Below are 19167 nucleotides of genomic sequence, written 5' to 3' on the forward strand. Positions count from 1 at the left end.
AAGTGCCGGAGTTCATTCTCTATCTTTTTTTTTTTTTTGGACAGGGTCTCACTCTGTCACGTAGGCTAGAGTGCAGTGGCACGATCTCGGCTCATTGCAGCCTCGACCTCTCAGGCTCAAGTGATCCTTCTACGCTCAGCCTACCGAGTAGCTGGGACTACAGGCATGCACCATCACACCCAGATAGTTTTTTGTAGTTCTGTTAGAGACAGTGTCTTGCCCTATTGCTCACCTGGTCTTGATCTCCTGACCTTGTGATCTGCACACCTCAGCTCCACAAAGTGCTGGGATTACAGCCATGAGCCACCAAGCCTGGCCCTTGGAGTTCATTCTTGAAATAAAAAAATAGCTCAATTTTCTTGTTAAGAAAGAAACACTATGTACTTGTAGTGAAATATTTTAAAGGCTGCTAAGTGAGAAGATGCAGGCAGGTGGAGGCCCTTGTCTGTGCGTGACCTTGAGTGGGTGTGTGCTGTCCCCAGGTGTCCTCACAGCCTGGTGGGTGTGGCAGCCACCTCAGGCGCGGCCACCAGGGCTTTCACAGGTGCACTGTGTGATGTTTGGAGTGAAAATTGTTTTTCCTTACGTGAGAGGTGAAAAGCGGAGTTGAGTTTCTGAGGTGGGGGGAGGCTGTGGGAGCTGCGAGTGCAGGGCGGAGGCTGCTGGTGACTGCTGTGTCCTCTGCAGGTATGTGCTCTACTCCCTGGACCTGTACAATGACAGCGCCCACTACGCGCTCACCAGGTTCAACAAGCAGTTCCTCTACGACGAAATCGAGGCCGAGGTGAGGCCCATGCAGCTCCATGCCTGTTCATTTCTCTCAATTAAATCTCCTTTCTCATTTTGTTTTCTTCCAAGTATTAAACTTTCCTTAAAACATAAGACAACGTAAACCGAGAAGCAAGCATGTGGGAGCGAGCCCTTCCTCCGTGGATCTGCGCCCGCGCTCAGTGCGGGAGGTGCTTTTTCACTTGACCGCATGTCACTGCGGCGTCTGCATCCTCATCTGTTTTTGGTTATGATCTTTGCCCTGAAGCAACTCCTGTTTGATTTCTCTGCTTTTTTGGTGTTGGATTTTGTAAATAGCACTCTGCTGCACCCCCTGGCACGTTTTTATTTGCATCGCGTGACTTCTATAGGACCAGTTCCCACAGGTGGAGTTCTCAGGTTAGCGTGTGCACATATAAGGAGATGACCCTTATTCCCCACGTCGCCGCCTCTGCCTTCTCACAAAGACCCCCTGAAAATGGGGCTCCAGGGAGATGCCACAGGTCCCCGGCCCTGCAGGATGGGAGGGCAGAGATGCCCTTCTTGACCCTGTCTGCCGGGCCCCCTGGGTCCTGGGTCCCGCTTGCCACCAAGCACAGGTGTTCTCCTCACGGTTCCAGGAGGTAGTGCTAGTCCCATCTGCAAGTAAGGGTCTTTTGGGGGTGTCTCCTGACCAATCTCACACCCAGAACAGCCGCTGTGCTCCAGGGAAGGCCCAGGGGCGGCCCTCAGTGGTGTCTCCTGGAGTGCACAGTAGGTGGAGCTGTCCCAGGCAGGGACCCACGTGCGGTGCACAGTAGTGTCTTGTGGTCACTGCACACGGTGAAGAGAGACTTGCGGTGGTGCGACCTCCACTTCCCGAGTTCAAGCGATTCTCGTGCTCAGCCTCCCTAGTAGCTGGGACCACAGGTGCGTGCCACCACACCAGGCTAATTTTTTGTGTTTTTAGTAGCGATGGGGTTTTGCCATGTTGGCGGGGCTGGTGAACTCCTGACCTCAAGTGATTTGCCCACCTCGGCCTTGCAAAGTGCTGGGATTACAGGTGTGAGCCACCATGCCTGGCCTAGTTTCTTTTTCCTAACAAGAGCCTCAGGCCGGGTGCAGTGGCTTACGCCTGCAATCATGGCACTTTGGGAAGCCGAGGCTGGTGGATCACCTGAGGTCACGAATCTGAGACCAGCCTGACCAACATGGTGAAACCTCGTCTCTAATAAAAATACAAAAATTAGCCCAGTATGGTGCTGGGCACCTGTAATCCCAACTACTCAGGAGGCTGAGGCAGGAAAATCACTTGAAGCTGGGAGGCAGAGCTTGCAGTGAGCCGAGATCGCACTGCTACACCCCAGCCTGGGTGACAGAGCAGGACTCTTATCTCAAAAAAACAAAAAAGCCTCAGTTAGTTGCCTTAACGAAACATTTTGTTTTTCAGCTTGTTGTTTGATCTTGCTTTAGGGAATCACACTGTAACGTGTGCTTTCTTTTTCTTCAGGTGAATCTATGTTTTGACCAATTTGTTTACAAGCTAGCAGACCAGATATTTGCATATTATAAGGTTATGGCAGGAAGGTGAGTATCTGGTGTGTGATTTTGATACAAAACGTTTCATAATTTGATCTGACGTTCCCATTACAATTTGTAGTGTATGAAAAACTTTGTCGTCTTTCTGTACTAGTTTGCTTCTTGATAAACGGTTACGATCAGAATGCAAGAATCAGGGAGCCACGATCCACCTTCCGCCGTCTAACCGCTACGAAACGCTGCTGAAGCAGAGGCACGTGCAGGTGAGCTGGGCCGGGCCGAGGTGAGGACTAGAGTGTGCGTTGGAAAGCCTGAGTTTTCAGCTGGGTGCGGTGGCTCACGCCTGTAATCCCAGCACTTTGGGAGGCCAAGGTGGGCAGATCACCTGAGGTCGGGAGTTCGAGACCAGCCTGTCCAACATGGCGAAACCCCGTCTCTACTAAAAATACAAAAATTAGCTGGGCGTGGTGGTGCACGCCTGTAGTCCCAGCTGCTCTGGGATGCTGAGGCAGGAGAATCACCTGAACCCGGGAGGTGGAGGTTGCAGTGAGCTGAGATTGCACCACTGCACTTCAGCCTGGGCGACAGAGTTTTTTGAGACAGAGCCATCTCAAAAAAAAAAAAAGAAAGAAAAAAAAATTGAAATTTCTTATAGCTAACTAGGTTTTACTAGATATCAGCATGGCTTGTGACTGTGAACGTCCTTACAAATTGTTAGGCATTGAAAGACACGCCCTTTCTGCTGGGTCACCTCACACACAGGGAACACCTGCAGCATGCTGCACCTGCCCTGCGGCTCCTGGGGGCGGGCATAGCCTAGAGCGGTCAGCCCTTCTCCGGGAGCCCAAAAGCCAGAGCTTAAAAAGAATGAAGGCCGGGCACAGTGGCTCAAGCCTGTAATCCCAGCACTTTGGGAGGCCAAGGCGGGCAGATCACAAAGTCAGGAGATCGAGACCATCCTGGCTAGCACAGTGAAACCCCGTCTCTACTAAAAATACAAAGAATTAGCCGGGCATGGTGGCAGGCGCCTGTAGTCCCAGCGATACGGGAGGCTGAAGCAGGAGAATGGCGTGAACCTGGGAGGTGGAGCTTGCAGTGAGCCGAGATCGCACCACTGCACTCCAGCCTGGGCGACAGAGCGAGACTCCGTCTCAAAAAAATAAATAAATAAAAGTAAATAAATAAAAGAATGAAGGTGAGAAGCACTCATCAGTTCAGAGCATCAGAGAAAACTTTCTCCTGGCCAGCAGAAAGAATTTAAAGATATACGGTGCTTATTTTTTACAGCTTTTAAAAAAATGATACACATTGCATGCCTGTATCAAAACATGTCATGTACCCCATAAATATGTACCCTTACTACGTACCCACAAACATTAAAAAAAGAAAAATAGTTAAAAGTGATGTTACATCACACACATACAACTAGTAAAATGTGGAAAACTAAAACAAAATTGCACTTGATTCTACTGTCTGTACACCAATAATCACCATGCACGTTTTTGGACCTTTTTCACCAGGGCTTTGTCATATTTTTATGTTGTCAGAATAACACTTAAGTGTGAATATGTTCCTAGTATGTTGAAATAGGGAATAATTTTCTCTTATCATCGTAACACCTGTAAAAAGACACACACAGGCTGCCGTGTATGTGGGGAGATGGGTCCTGAACGGGTCCTGAACATGGTTGTAAAGGGTGTCGTTACTGAGAGACCGGCTTCTCCAGGGTCTCTGTTGAGGCTTTGGTTGTGTTTCAGCTGCTCATGTCCGCTCTTTCCCTGCCATCCTTCCCTTTGTACGCCAGCTCCTCGGCAGGTCGATAGACCTCAATCGTCTGATCACGCAGCGTGTCTCAGCAGCCGTGTATAAGTCCCTGGAACTGGCGATTGGTCGATTTGAAAGTGAAGATTTGACCTCCATAGTTGTAAGTAATTTTACTTTGCGCTATTGATTAAATTGGACTAAGGGTAGGTCCAGTTCTTGTATAGATAATAAAAGAGATGCGCTCACTGAGCATGGCCTATACCAAGCCTCTTTTGCAGCACCTACACTCGTGTTCACGATGCTAAACTGACTTTAACGAACACATAACCCCAGTCTTGAAAAGAATCGTCAACTATGGCAAAAGGTAGCACACCACTTAATAAGATGTTTACATTTTAGTATTAACGAGCTAGGAGATAAAAATGTTTAACTTTGGCCAGTACGGTGGCTCATGCCTGTAATCCCAGCACTTTGGGAGGCTGAGGCGGGTGGATCATTTGGGCTCAGGAGTTCGAGACCAGCTTGGCCAGCATAGTGAAACCCCATCTCTACTAAAACTACAAAAATTAGCCGGGTGTGATGGTGCGCACCTGTATTCCCAGCTACTCGGGAAGCTGAGGCAGGAGAATTGCTTGAATCCAGGAGGCGGAGGTTGCCGTGAGCCGAGATTGTGCCACTGCACTCCAGCCTGGAAGACACAGCAAGACTCCATCTCAAGGAAAAAAAAAAAGAAATGTCTTCTTTAGGGACCGAGAGAGCCCATAAGACTCTTCCTGCTAATTCCTCTACCCCTACATTTTGCTCGGCTGTCTCAGTTCATCTCAGCTCCAGGTAAGGTCTAATCCTTCTCCTGTTACCTGGACCTTCAGGTTTCCCAGTGAGGATGTGTGTTTGGGGCCAGCGTCCCCCCTCACCCTCTCTGGGCCCTCAGCCATTTTTTGGCTGTCTCACGGAGGCTGCAGGGCAAGCCGCTTCCTTCAGAGGGTCTGTGGATTCTCCTGGCTTTCCTGGTATGTCCCTGTGGATTCTCCTGGCTTTCCCGGTATGTTCCTTTGGTATTTCTTGAAACAAAAGTTTGCAGTGTGAGTCTTCACTTGCTGCTCTGTTCGTCGGAGTGGGAGCTGCAGGTTAGACCCGCCTCTGTCTGCCATTTTTCCCTGTGTCTCTATCAGAATTTGAACACAGGAAGGGGCAAGACTAAGGAACAGGAAAACAGGCATTAAAAACATCTGAACTGGGGAACAGAGAAAAGTAAAAATGGATGAAACAGAAAAGAGCATAAGAAAGTGGACAACAGTGGAAAGACCTAACGTGTAACTGGAGTGTTAGAGGAGGTGAGAGAGCGTGGCATCGCGGAAGAGTTGTCTGAAGAGAAGATGGCAGAAAGACCTTAACATGGGTAGAAGACACCAGCCTGCCACTGAGGTGTGCCACCCAACTGCACGTGCTGGAGCCAGGGCCGGAGCCACAGGGGGACCTCAGTGAGCGGGCCCCCGAGCCACAGCTCTGTGGATCTCCTGACTACCCCCAACTCTGACCCTCGGCCTGTGGTGCCTTTGAATCTTTAGGATGTAATCAGAGCTAGTGTGCAGTAAGCCTGAACAGGCTGGTTGTCTTCCCTTCTCCAGTGCACGGTCATTGGTGCATGGCCACACGTCCGTTTCCACTGGGGGAACAAGGGGAGGGTTTACACTATGCATTTTCTAACAAAATGCACGAGGTCCTTTCTCCCCTTCACCTGAGGAGCTCTGGGTCCGAGAACTGGTTGAGGAGCCGTGATTTCTTGTATGATGATTGAAGTTAGACTTGTATTGGGTAGGCCTAGGGCTTTTCCCTTTATCCAGACCAAATGGGACTTCCGAAGGCTGGTCGTTTGTGCCAGCCCTGGGGATACCACCATCTGCTAGTCCACACTGGCACTCCTGTGGGTCCAGCCATTTGAGTACACGTGGGTTGTGCTGCCCACCACCTGGCACCATTGGAGTCAAGGAGCCCCGGCTGATGGCCAACAGAGAATAACTTAGAACTTTTCAAAGATGCCTCAGGTGAGATCAGGTTTGACGCTGCTGTCTCTGGAATTGAATAAATCAAAATTCCCTCCGAAGACAAAGCTGCCCGTGGGAGAAGCTGCTGGGAATAGCATGTAAGCTGTAAGGGTTAGGGTCGTGGCAGAGGGGAGCCTGAGAGGCAGGTCTCAGAAGGCTTGAGCCAGCGCTGTTACTATTGGCCCTGACCAGCCCGTCTTCCTCTTCAGAAGCGTGAGGGAGCTTATTTCACTTCCAGTCGAGCCGCAGGGAAGGATCACGGCGCAATCTCCTTTAGACGTGTTACAGCAAAAAAGAAAATGGAAGTGCACAACATTGTCCCTGCAGGCAGCGGAGGCTCGCCAGAGACTCCCACGGACCATGCAGACTGGACCTCGTTCTTCACAGTCAGCTAAAAGAGATTAAGCAAGTAGTAGCTGCTGTGAAAGAATAATATAAATCAGAATTTTTAGAAATCCAGAAATACGCTAGGCACAGTAGCTCACACGTGTAATCCCAGCACTTTTGGAGGCCGAGGTGGGTGGATTGCCTGAAGTCAGGAGTTTAAGACCAGGCTGGCCAACATGGTAAAACCCTGTGTCTACTAAAAATACAAAAATTAGCCGGGCGTGGTGGTGGGCGCCTGTAATCCCAGCTACTCGGGAGGCTGAGGCAGGAGAGTTGCTTGAACTCGGGAGGCAGAGGTTGCAGTGAGCCAAGATTGTGCCATTGCACTCCAGCCTGGTTGACAGAGCAAGACTCTGTCTCAAAAAAAAAAAAAAAAAAAAAAATCCAGAAATAAGCTTATAGGAAAAACGAAAGTTTTGAAAAGAGAAATCATGAAAACTCATGAAAAAATTGAAAAGAAAAAGAGATTTCAAAACCGCAGACCTACACCAGAAATAACACAATGGATGATGACTTAGAAATACTAAGAACGAAGGCCGGGCGCAGTGGCTCACGCCTGTAATCCTAGCACTTTAGGAGGCCGAGGTGGGCGGATCACAAGGTCAGGAGATCGAGACCATCCTGGCTAACACAGTGAAACCCTGCCTCTACTAAAAACACAAAAAAATTAGCCGGGCGTGGTGGCGGCACCTGTGGTCCCAGCTACTCGGGAGCTTGCAGTGAGCTGAGATCACGTCCCTGCACTCCAGCCTGGGTGACAGAGCGAGACTCCATCTCCAAAAAAAAAAAAAAAAAAGTACATTTTTAAAAGCAAAAAGAAATTAAAGCCAATTTGAGAGGAAATGATGCTGTCAAATGATCACATGATGGAGGATGAAGAGTCAATGTACCTGTCATACAGGTTCCTCAAGAAGAAAACCAAAGCAACGGAACAGGGCTGACTGGCGTTTACTTCAAGAAAATGTTGGTAAAATAGAAGACACCTTGAGAGTGTCTATTAAAAGCATACATCATGTACTCGGTAAAGCCGACCCAAACTGGTCAACACTCAGAAATACTGCATCTTAGACTGGTTGAAGATTAGAAAAAAAATAATAATATGTTAAAAACGGTATGCAGTGAAAGTTTTGGACTTTCCAGATGAGGAAGAAGTCCTTGGGCTGTCTGAGCAGGGCAGGCGGGGAAGGAAAATCCGACTGTCCTCGGACCTTCGCCAGAGCCGAGGAAAGGAAGTGTGAATCGAGGGTTTGGTCGCCGGTCAAATCGACCTTCTGAGAATAAAGGCTGCAGACAGATGGTCACGAACGTGCCAGGGCTCGGAGGATTGTTCTTTCCTGGAGAACAGACCTTGGTTGGCAGACACTGGGCGCTGGCGGGCACCGTGCGTGTCCCTGTGGGCATCTCTGCACTGCAGAGCAGGGCTCCGCGTGTTCACCGTTGGAGTCAAACGGGTTGGGACTCAGACCTGTAGCGGCCTGTTTTTTTTTTTTTTCTGAGACGGAGTCTTGCTCTGTCGCCCAGGCTGGGGTGCAGTGGCGGGATCTCAGCTCACTGCAAGCTCCGCCTCCCGGGTTCCCGCCATTCTCCTGCCTCAGCCTCCCGAGTAGCTGGGACTACAGGCGCCCGCCAGCTCGCCCGGCTAGTTTTTTGTATTTTTTAGAAGAGACAGGGTTTCACCGTGTTAGCCAGGATGGTCTCGATCTCCTGACCTCGTGATCCACCCATCTCGGCCTCCCAAAGTGCTGGGATTACAGGCTTGAGCCACCGCGCCCGGCCTAGCGGCCTTTTTTTGCGAGTGTAATTTGGTACAAGCCATGGTGTTTCTGTTGGCATTAGCCAAATATGATTTTGAGTAAAATCATTAGTCAAAGCTTTGACCGAGGCCATTACTGTCCAATAGAAATAGAATGCAAGTCAGATCCGTAATTTGAAATTTTCCCATGGTCACATTAGAAAAGGAAATAGGTGAAGTTATTTTTCATAATGTGCTTAATCCACTGTATCCCCATATTAGTTCACCACGTCATTCCTATGGCATTATAATTGAGGTGGATATTTGCTAGTCCGTTTCATCCTACTCAGTCTTTGAAATCTGGTGTCTCATGTAGCGCCCCTCAGGTGGTGGCAGCTGTGCTCCGGCCCCACCTGCCACATTGGACAGTGCAGCCTGGACCAGCTCCAGAGCAGCACACGTGAGGGCTTGCAAGGCCTGTGAGAACGAGCGCACCTGCCCCGCCACCCACACGCGCATTTCAGTGTCTCCAGGCACCTCAGAGAAAGCCGGCTCAGCTCCGATGCCCAGGGAGATGCAGCCACCGGCTGGGCTTATGCCGCAGGGCGGGGCTGGGGCTCAGCGGGTGCGTGGGGGGAGGGTGGCAGTAGCAGGCCACACGTGCACTGCCCCACAGGGTGCTGGACGGCAGGGGTAGGTGGCGTGGAGGTGACTGCAGTGGAGAAAGGCGTGGCCCAGTGGGAGTGACTGTGAAAAGGTGGGGTGCCCTTCGAGAAGCAAGCTCATGTCACCTGTCAGAGCCTACGCTTGCTGGGACCGTGAGGCCTGGGTGGGATCAGAGGCCACTCAGCGCCTCCTTCCGGCCTGGACCAGCTCTGTCACCCACCCGTCTTTGGTCCCACAGGAGCTGGATGGCCTGTTGGAAATCAACCGCATGACGCACAAGCTGCTGAGCCGGTACCTGACGCTGGACAGCTTCGACGCCATGTTCCGGGAGGCCAACCACAATGTGTCAGCGCCCTATGGGAGGATCACCCTGCACGTGTTCTGGGAGCTCAACTACGACTTCCTGCCCAACTACTGCTACAACGGCTCTACCAACCGGTGAGCGTGCCCGCCACACAGGCGCCCACGGGAGGAGCTCAGGGACCCCCGTCCCCGCAGGCTTCCTCCATGGCACCAGGTCCCTGTCTCCCCACTCTTCCCGCTCCCCATGACTTCTCAACACGAAGAGCACGCAGGCCCTCCGGTGTCTTCCGTGTGCACAGGGAGCCTCGGGCCCACCCTCGCGTGGACGGTCGTGGCTTTGCACGTGGGGCTGGAATGGGCTGCGTCTCCTGGCTTTCTGTCTGCCTGATGGTGGAAGTGGGGTGACTGCTTCTCATGCTTCCATGCTGGGATGTTGGGGTGTGGGGGAGCCACCCTCCCGCCCACTGCCCATGGACAACGTGAAGTGATATGATTGGTGGTGAAACGGTGGACGCTGGCAGTATCCTGAGGTTCAGCCTCAGAGTAGGGCCTGAGTCCTGGGACAGCCCTGCCTTGGGCTCCACACACCGGGCAGCGGCCATTCTGGCTGAGGTTCCTTCTCTGGGCAGTGAGTTCAGCTCCTACACAGCATCGGCTCGTGCCAGGGACATGTGTGTGTCACCCACCATGCCTTCCCATAGACACTAGCAGCCCGGGGGGGATGAGTAGGGCACCAAGCAAGGTGCCTGGCTGCTGAGCTCCATCCAGAGGCAGAGGAGTGCAGGTGATGCACGTGTGTGCACATGCGTGTGTTGGGAGAACCTTTACAAATAAGTGCTTGTGCTTGCCGCTGGATCTCTGCATCCGCCCACATGTGGCTGAATTCTTACCGACTCGTAGGCCCAGAGTTTTGTGTCTCGGGAGACAGGATGCTGAGCTCTGATGGAAGAGAGGAGCGGCTGCCCCGCAGCCCAATCCTGCCTGCCATGGCTCTTGTCCGTTCAGGACCCCTGAGTGCAGGGCCACGTTTCCTGTGGGGCTGTGGGTCAGGCCCAGGTGCATTCCGTCACTGAGGCCGTTCTCCAGGGTCGTGGCCATGCACTCGGCTGCAGGTGGCGGCACCTGGCGTGGTTTCCTCAGCTCAGGGGGCCTCCAGGCTGGGCTGGGAATGGTCCATGGAAACCAAACCGTGAAGACCACCATCTCTGTTTAACTCACCTTTACGGTGTCCATTTTCCTCAACATTTTAAAAAGATGTTTATGCTTGGAATTAATTGAAAAAATATTCTTACACAAGTAATGTATCAAAATTCTAGAAAAATGAGAAATCATGGATACATAGATGAGAAAAAAATGAGTGCACTCCCCAGAGGTTTCCTTGGTAAAAATGTATTTTTCCTCTAAAGTGAGGCACAGGTGGCCCTTGGCCCCTCCATCCCCTGAGTCTGCACCCCTGCAGCACCACATACATCACAGCAGCAGGGAGGGACGGCCAGCTGCCTCCTTCCCCACACCCCGGGAGGTGACGGGAATGCTCCTGTGTGCACATCAGCACGGTGCACCCGGGGCCGTGCGTGCAGCTGCTCAGAGCCGTCTGCTGGGGCCTTATACCCAGGCAGCCGCACTCGTCCCCACTGTGGGTGGCAGGAGGCCCCTGGACACATGGGGGCCCCTGGACGCAGGCAGGCTGGTTCCATCTTATCTGACACCAACTTTGTGTGTGTCACCTGTTTCCCCAAGAGACCCAGAGCTGCTGCCTCTGGCCACACCTATTGGGCCTCCTGGGGCCCTGGGGCCTGGGGACACGTGAGGTGCAAATCACAGGGAACCCTAGCTTGTCACAGGGGCATTTTCTGCAGAAGAGCTTCGGTTTATTCAGCACCCTCCACCTTCCATGAGTGGTGGCAGAAGCCATTGTGTCTGCGTTTCCCACAAGTCTTTGGTGGAATCAGCAAAGCCGTGTTATCTGGGAAAGGCATTTTAAAACAGGATTTTGTGTATCCAAGTTCTGTGTCAAATCCTGAGAAGACACACAAAACCATGCCACCCGGAACTTTAGTCTCGTGCCTGAGGGTTTTCTGAGAGCTGCGTGACGTAAGCCGGGACTTTGCTTGTTGCCTGGACTAACTTGCGGTTCGTGAGCTATCCGTGGTGGCTCTGGGAGGCGACCTAGGTTGTCTGCGACTGGAATTTAACCTGTATAGTGGATAAACATGAGACAGTGCTGCAGCTCTGGAGAGAAGCTGGCAAAAGGGTATTTCTGGGTCCAGAGTTAGGCCTCTTTTCCGGAAGACCATAGATGGAGGGCGTGTCCTCAGCGGGGCGCACCTGGAGCCCAAGGCCGCAACTGTCCCCTCACTGCTCATGGTGGCTTCTGTCCCTGGGGTGAGGTGGTGGCTGCCAGGTGTCCCCACTGTCATGTTGCCGTTTTTCTGTTTCAAAGTTATAAATAATTTGTAGGGAAATAATTTGAGATGGTGTAAACAAACTCCCTCATTAAAATTTGACCCAGTCATTTTAACATCTGTTGATGATTCCTGCCCGAATCACTTATCTTCACACTGGTGGTTGAACAGCAGTGAGGTGTTTTGTTTTTTTTTTCTATTTTCGAGATAGAGTCTTACTCTGCCGTCCAGGTTGGAGAGCAGTGGTGCGATCTCAGCTCATTGCAGCCTCCGCCTCCCGAGTTCAAGCGATTCTCCTGCCTCAGCCTCCCGAGTAGCTGGGACTGCAGGTGCATGCCACATGCCCAGCTAATTTTTATATTTTTAATAGAGACAGGGTTTCACTGTGTTGGTCAGGCTGATCTCGAACTCCTGACCTGAGGTGATCTGCCTGCCTCAGCTTCCCAAAGTGCTGGGATTACAGGTATGAGCCACCGTGTCCAGCTGAGTTTTAACTCCTTCATTCTCTCTGCAGGTACTACTGGAATTCTGCTGTATGTGGTAGCATTTGTTCATTATTTACTTATTTGTATGAACTCCGGGTTATCCGTTATGTGGAGTTCTGAGGCTGGGGTGGGTGCGGTTTGGGCAGTGCGAGCCGCCTGGTCGGTTTCGGTCTCCTGGGGCCGTCTCTGCCATTCTTTCTGCACCACCAACCTTCTGCACCACAAGGTGTTCCAGGCTCATCTTGTACTTTTCCTGCTCGGTCCTTGCAACCTGTCACTTCTCCAAGGATTCCTTCTAGTGTAGAATGGCATTTAGAGACCAAGTCTGGGTGTGCCAGGGCTCATTGTTCTCGAGGGTGTCACTGTTTCCAGGTGCTCTCAGTGATCGGAGTGAGCACATCTCCACATGTGGACTGTCCGAGGTTCCTGTGCCTGCCACATACGAGGTGGCTTAAAGAATAGAAATCTGTTCTCCTACGTCCGGCTCTGGAGTCCCGAAGTCTGAATCAAGGTGTCAGCAGGACCACGCCCCTCTGAGACACTGGGTAGAACCGTTATTCGGGTGGTGACCTAGGACCACGCCCCTCTGAGACACTGGGCACGCCCCTGACACACTGACCACGCCCCCTCTGAGACACTGGGCACGCCCATCTGAGACACTGACCACGCCCCCTGACACTGACCACGCCCCTCTGAGACTCTGACCACGCCACCTCTGAGACACTGATCACGCCCCCCTGACACTGACCACGCCCCCTCTGAGACACTGGGTAGAACCGTTATTCGGGTGGTGACCTAGGACCACGCCCCTCTGAGACACTGGGCACGCCCCCTCTGAGACACTGGGCACGCCCCCCTGAGACACTGACCACGCCCCCTCAGACACTGACCACGCCCCTCTGAGACACTGGGTAGAACCGTTATTCGGGTGGTGACCTCAGTTCTGGGTGTTCTTGGCTTGCAGCGGCATCACTCCAGTCTCCTCTCTGTCTTCACTGGCCACTCTCCTTGTGTCTCTGTTTCTTCTCACAAGGACTTCAGTCATGTGGGGTCAAGGACCTACCCTGCTACTCCAGTATCACCTTGTCTTAGCCAGGCACATATGTGGTGACCCTCTTTCCAGCAAATTTCACATTCTGAGGTACTAGGAGTGAGGACTGAACATATCTTTTTCGACAGAGTCTCACTCTGCTGCCCAGGCTGGAGTGCAGTGGTGCGATCTCGGCTCACTGCAACCTCCAGTAGGTTCAAGCGATTCTCCTGTCTCAGCCTCCTGAGTAGCTGGGATTACAGGCGCCCGCCACCACACCCGGCTAATTTTTGTATTTTTAGTAGAGACGGGATTTCACCGTGTTAGCCAGGATGGTCTCGAACTCCTGACCTCAGGTGATCTGCACGCCTTGGCCTCCCAAAGTGCTGGGATTACACGTGTGAGCCTCTGCGCCTGGACAAACATATTGTTTTCAGAGACACAATACAACGTGTACGTGTGTATTAGTCCATTTTCACACTGCCGATAAAGACATACCTGAGGTTAGGCAATTTACAAAAGAAAGAGGCTTAATGGACTTACGGTTCCACATGGCTGGGGAGGCCTCACAATCATGGCAGAAGGTGAGAGGGACATCTCACGTGGCAGCAGACGAAGAGAGAGAGCTTGTGCAGGGAAACTCCCCTTTTAACACCATGAGATCTCGTGAGACTTACTCTCACGAGAAAAGCACGGGAAAGACCTGCCCCCGTTATTTAGTTACCTCCTAACAGGCCCCACTCATGAGACGTGGGAATTGTGGGAGTTACAATTCAAGATGAGATTTGGGTGGGGACACAGCCAACCATATCAATGTGCGTGTTTATTTCTATATAGTTACCTACGTATTAAAACTGTAAGTTTATACTGATATTTCCAATTCCAATTCAACACTGCAGAGTTCATTCTAGTCTTCTCTCTTTCCCTTTCTCTGACTTCGTTAAACACTGAGAATCCTTCCTTCATTATTCTTAGTATATTATTCATTTGCTCTTTTCCAAAAAACACAGGAAGTAGTTTCAGAATTGCTAATCCTGGCTGGGTGCAGTGGCTCACACCTGTAATCCTAACACTTTGGGAGGCCAAGACAGGAAGATCTCTTGAGTCCAGGAGTTCAAGACCAGCCTAGGCAACGTAAGGAGACCTTGTGTCTACAAAAAAAAATTTTTTTTTCTTTTTTTTTTTTGAGGTGGAGTCTCACTTTGTCGCCCAGGCTGGACTGCAGTGGCCCAATCTCAGCTCACTGAAAGCTCCGCCTCCCGGATTCAAGCAATTTCCCCTGCCTCAGCTTCCCAATTAGCTGGACTACAGGTGCCCGCCACCACGCCCAGCTAATTTTTTGTATTTTTAGTAGAGACGGGGTTTCACCATGTTAGCCAGGATGGTCTCGATCTCCTAACCACTGATCCGCCCGCCTCAGCCTCCCAAAGTGCTGGATTACAGGTGTGAGCCACTGCGCCTGGCCTATAAAAAGGTTTTTAAAATTAGCTGGATGTGGTGGCACACCCCTGTAGTCTCAGCTACTTGGAAGGCTGACATGGGAGGATCACTTGAGCCTGGGGAGGTCTAGGCTGTAGTGAGCCGTGATTGTGCCACTGCACTCCGGCCTGAGTGACAAAGCAAGACCTTGTCTCAAAATAAGAAAGAATTGCTCATTTTTACCACCATAAAACACAAACCTACCAAATATAGTTCAATATTTGTGCCGGGCGCAGTGGCTCACGCCTGTAATCCCAGCACTTTGGGAGGCCGAGGCGGGCGGATCACAAGGTCAGGAGATCGAGACCACGGTGAAACCCCGTCTCTACTAAAAATACAAAAAATTAGCCGGGCGCGGTTGTGGGCGCCTGTAGTCCCAGCTACTCGGGAGGCTGAGGCAGGAGAATGGCGTGAACCCGGGAGGCGGAGCTTGCAGTGAGCCGAGATCGCGCCACTGCACTCCAGCCTGGGCGACAGAGCGAGACTCCGTCTCAAAAAAAAAAAAAAATTTGTTATCAATTTTTTGCCTTTAGGTTGAGAATAGTAAAATATTGTATTTAAAATTCTTTAACCAGGTATGGTGGCATGCACCTGTAGTTCCAGCTACTCAGGAGGCCGAGGCACGAGAATCGCTTGAACCCAGGAGGCGGAGGTTGCAGTGAGCTGAGATTGCGCCACTGCACTCCAGGCTGGGTGACAGAGTGAGGCTCCATCTCAAAATAAATAAATAAATAAATTCCGTCTCAAAATAAATTAATTAAATAAAAAATAAAATTTTTTGGAATGATAGAGTAACAGGGTATAGATTTATTCTTTCTCCTTAAGTGAAAAACTGGACAGAACTTATGGATCAACTGTTTTCAGACTCGGACCTTTCGCTGAGGAGAGGGAAGCAAGTGGGGTGAGCCCTGTGATCTTCCTGGCTTTCCATCCGGAAGCACTTTCTGCACCAAGTTCAGAGAGGAACAGTCCAAGTACAGCTTGGAAGCTCCTGCTTGGTGGAGGGGACAAATTGGAACGTGGGGAAGCTGAGGCAGCTGGGATTTGCAGGGTGGAGTACGAGAGAGGAGGGAGCTTAACAGAAACAGCTCCTGAAACCCATGGGCGTCCCATAGCCTTTGCTTGAACACGAAACTCTGCGTGTGCCAGGGAGCTGTTAGCCGAATGATCCTCAGCACTCACACAAGGCCAGGAGGCATCTGAGTTCCTACCAGCAAGAAGAATGGAACTCTGTTGAGGCTGGGCAATGGCTCACGCCTATAATCCCAGCACTTTGGGAGGCCAAGGCAGGCAAATTACTTGAGGTCAGGAGTTTGAGACCAGCCTGGCCAACATGGTGAAATTCCACCTCTACTAAAATTACAAAAATTAGCCAGGCGTGGTGGCAGGTGACTGTAGTCCCAGCTACTCAGGAGGCTGAGGTGGGAGGATCACTTGAACCCGGGAGGTCAAGGCTGCAGTAAGCTGAGAATGCGTGACTGCACTGCAGTCTGGGTGACAGAGTGAGACTGTCTTTAATGCATCATGACAAGATCCAGCAGCTTGACAAGTCAACTGCCTGTCCCCCAAGACACTCATCTCTGTCTCTGTCTCTCTCTGTCTCTCTCTCTCTCTCTCTCTCTCTCTCTCTCTCTCTCTCTCTCTCTCCCTATTCTTGCCATTCTGGACTTCAGTTAGACGTATGTTAGACCTTCTCATTCTGTTCTCCATATCCCTTTGTTGCATTAGTTTTCCTTTTTTTTGGAGAAAGAGTTTCGCTCTCATTGCCCAGGCTGGAGTGCAATGGCGTGACCTCGGCTCACTGCAATCTCCACCTCCTGGGTTCAAGTGATTCTTCCTGCCTCAGCCTCCCAAGTACCTGGGATTACAGGTGTGCGCCACCATGCCTGGCTAATTTTTGTATTTTTAGTAGAGACGGGGTTTCACCATGTTGGTCAGGCTGGTCTTGAACTACTGACCTCAGGTGATCCGCCCGCCTCGGCCTCCCAAAGTGCTGGGATTACAGGCGCGAGCCACCGTGCTGGGCCAACACTCTCGAAAAGACAGTAACAAAGTCAAGACATGCAACATGACACTGAAATGCCCAGCGCCCAATCAAGATTTACTAGATGTGCCAAGAACCAAGAAAATGTGACCCATAGCCTGGGGAAAAGTCACTCTATAAAACAGACTCAGAAATGACAGAGATGATGGAATTTGCAGCAAGGATGTTAAGTCAGCAGCTATGCATGTGCTCAAGGGTTCACAGCAAAACAGTGTGGAGATAAATGGATGTTACATAAAAGGATCCAGTGAATTAAAGCTGAAATGCAGTATCTGGAATGAAAAATTACTTGTTGGCCCGAATTTCAGAGTAGACTTTGCAGGAGCTGAGTTTTCGAGATTATAACAATGGAAACTAGCTGAACTGAAGCACCGAAAGAAAAAAATGATGAAACAAAACGAGAAGGGCCTCAGCAAACTGAGAGACAAACATCAGCGATTCGAGTATGCCTGTGATTGGAATCCTAGTCATAGGTGGTGGGTGGGCAGAAAAGCTTTCAAAATTAATGCCCTTGAATTTCCCAGATTTGATGAAAACGATAAACCTCCAGATACAAGAAGCTCAAAAAACCTCAAGCAGGATCAACACAAAGGAAAAAAGCTGCTGTTGGGCCCAGCACTGACCAGGTCAAAATAAGGCTAGAGCTGAACCTCAGTTTACCTGAGACACATGCAGTGGGGGCTTAGGATATTGATGCTGAAACTTAGTTTTCCTCGTAGGGGATTGCAGTGGCCTTGTCAAACTGCGACGTCTGAGGGCACAGTCCTCCACGAGACTGCCTTTGCTGTGGACACCAGCCACACATTTGGGGTCCCCGAGGCCACCCTCACTTCTAACCAGCAGGTTGCAGTTCTGGATCCACCCTCCCCAGCTCCTCAGGTGACGGGTCCGCAGTACTCACTGAGCGTGCCCTAATACGGTTACAGTCAGTCGGAGGAAAGGATGCATGTTGGAAGCACGTGCAGGGCAAAGTGGGAGGTTTCCACGTGCAAAGCTTTCCCTGTCCTCAGGGACGCATCACCCTCTGAGCCCCGAGGTGCGACACTCCTCAGGGGGTACCAGCCAGGGGCGCTCACTTGGGCTGCGGTGTTCAGTTTTGTTGGGGCTTTGTGGCATGGACACAGTTGACGGAATCACTGGCCACGTGGCTGAGCTCAGACTCCAGCCCTTCACCTCCCGGGAGGTCGGCTGAGTTCACCAGGCACGCAGCCTCAGGCCTCCAGCCCCATGTTGAGTCATCTTGCTGGCATAAAGTCAGGTGTGGCCCCGTGATACCAGTCATTCCTGTCACTCAGAAGTGAGGATGTAGAGACTGCCTCCTAGAACTGCGCCAGAGGCCGCCAGATCCTACCAGGAGTCAATCAGCGTGTAAGCTTGATCAATCAAGAAGTTGTAGAAATGTATTATTTAGAAATATACAGACTGAGCAGCCAGGCGCAGTGGCTCACGCCTGTAATCCCAGCACTTTGGAAGGCCGAGGCGGGTGGATCACGAGGTCAGGAGATCGAGACCATCCTTGCTAACACGGTAAAACTCCGTCTCTACTAAAAATACAAAAAATTAGCTAGGTGTGGTGGCGGCAGTTGTAGTCCCAGCTACTTGGGAGGCTGAGGCGGGAGAATGGCGTGAACCCGGGAGGCGGAGCTTGCAGTGAGCCAAGATTGTGCCACTGCACTCCAGCCTGGGCAACAGGGCGAGACTCCGTCTCCAAAAAAAAAAAAAAGAAATATAGAGGCTGAGCGCAGTGGCTCACACCTGTAATCCTGGCACTTTGGGAGGCCAAGGCAGGCAGATCGTTTGAGCTCAGGAGTTCAAGACCAGCCTGGCCAACATGGCAAGACCCCGTCTCTACAAAAAGTACAAACGTTAGCCAGGCATAGTGGCCTGTAGTCCCAGATACTCACGAGGCTAAGGTGGAAAGATGACTTGAATCCAGGAGGTTGAGGCTACAGTTAGTCAAGATCACACCACTGCACTCCAGCCTGGGTGACCAAAAAATATATATATATATAAATATATATAAAATCTATACCTATAGATTATAAATGTGTATATATAATTATCTCTATAGAATAAAATACATGTATTATATCATGTATCATATACTTGTATTTTGATTAAAATTTTAAATAATATTATATAGAGTAATTGCATTACTTCAACTGCATCTGAGCTGTATCACAGACAAAATAAATTAAGGCCTGCTTTCTAAATCTAACCATCGTTTTAAACATTCTAAGCAGAGAAAACATTGTGTTCTAAGCAGACGTAGAAAAGCCTCCTGTAGGCCGGGGACGGTGGCTCACACCTGTAATCCCAGCACTTTGGGAGGCCGAGGTGGTTGGATCACCTGAGGTCAGGAGTTCAAGACCAGCCTGACCAAAATGGAGAAACCCTGTCTCTACTAAAAATACAAAATTTGCCAAGTGTGGTGGTGGCACATGCTGGTAATCCCAACTACTTGGGAGGCTGAGGCAGGAGAATCGCTTGAATCTGGAAGGCGGAGGTTGTGGTGAGCCGAGATCACACCACTGCACTTCA

General features: G+C 50.9%; 1 protein-coding gene across 14 annotated transcripts in view; it reads left to right on the forward strand.

Annotated features, from left to right (window-relative positions):
* The window catches only part of CYFIP1 (cytoplasmic FMR1 interacting protein 1), a 120247-nt gene that overhangs the window by 72986 nt on the left and 28094 nt on the right, over positions 1-19167 (forward strand). For all 14 annotated transcript variants that reach the window (XR_012414635.1, XM_045395148.2, XM_073995246.1 and 11 more), the window contains 5 exons: positions 688-784; positions 2258-2334; positions 2441-2549; positions 4091-4210; positions 9119-9318. Coding sequence is in view for 13 of the 14 variants with exons in the window: in XM_045395148.2 (XP_045251083.2) it covers positions 688-784; positions 2258-2334; positions 2441-2549; positions 4091-4210; positions 9119-9318 (603 nt within the window). In the remaining variant the exon portion in view is untranslated. The remainder of the gene's footprint in view (positions 1-687; positions 785-2257; positions 2335-2440; positions 2550-4090; positions 4211-9118; positions 9319-19167) is intronic.

The sequence above is a fragment of the Macaca fascicularis genome, chromosome 7 (genome assembly GCF_037993035.2).
Source record: "Macaca fascicularis isolate 582-1 chromosome 7, T2T-MFA8v1.1".
NCBI lineage: Eukaryota > Metazoa > Chordata > Mammalia > Primates > Cercopithecidae > Macaca > Macaca fascicularis.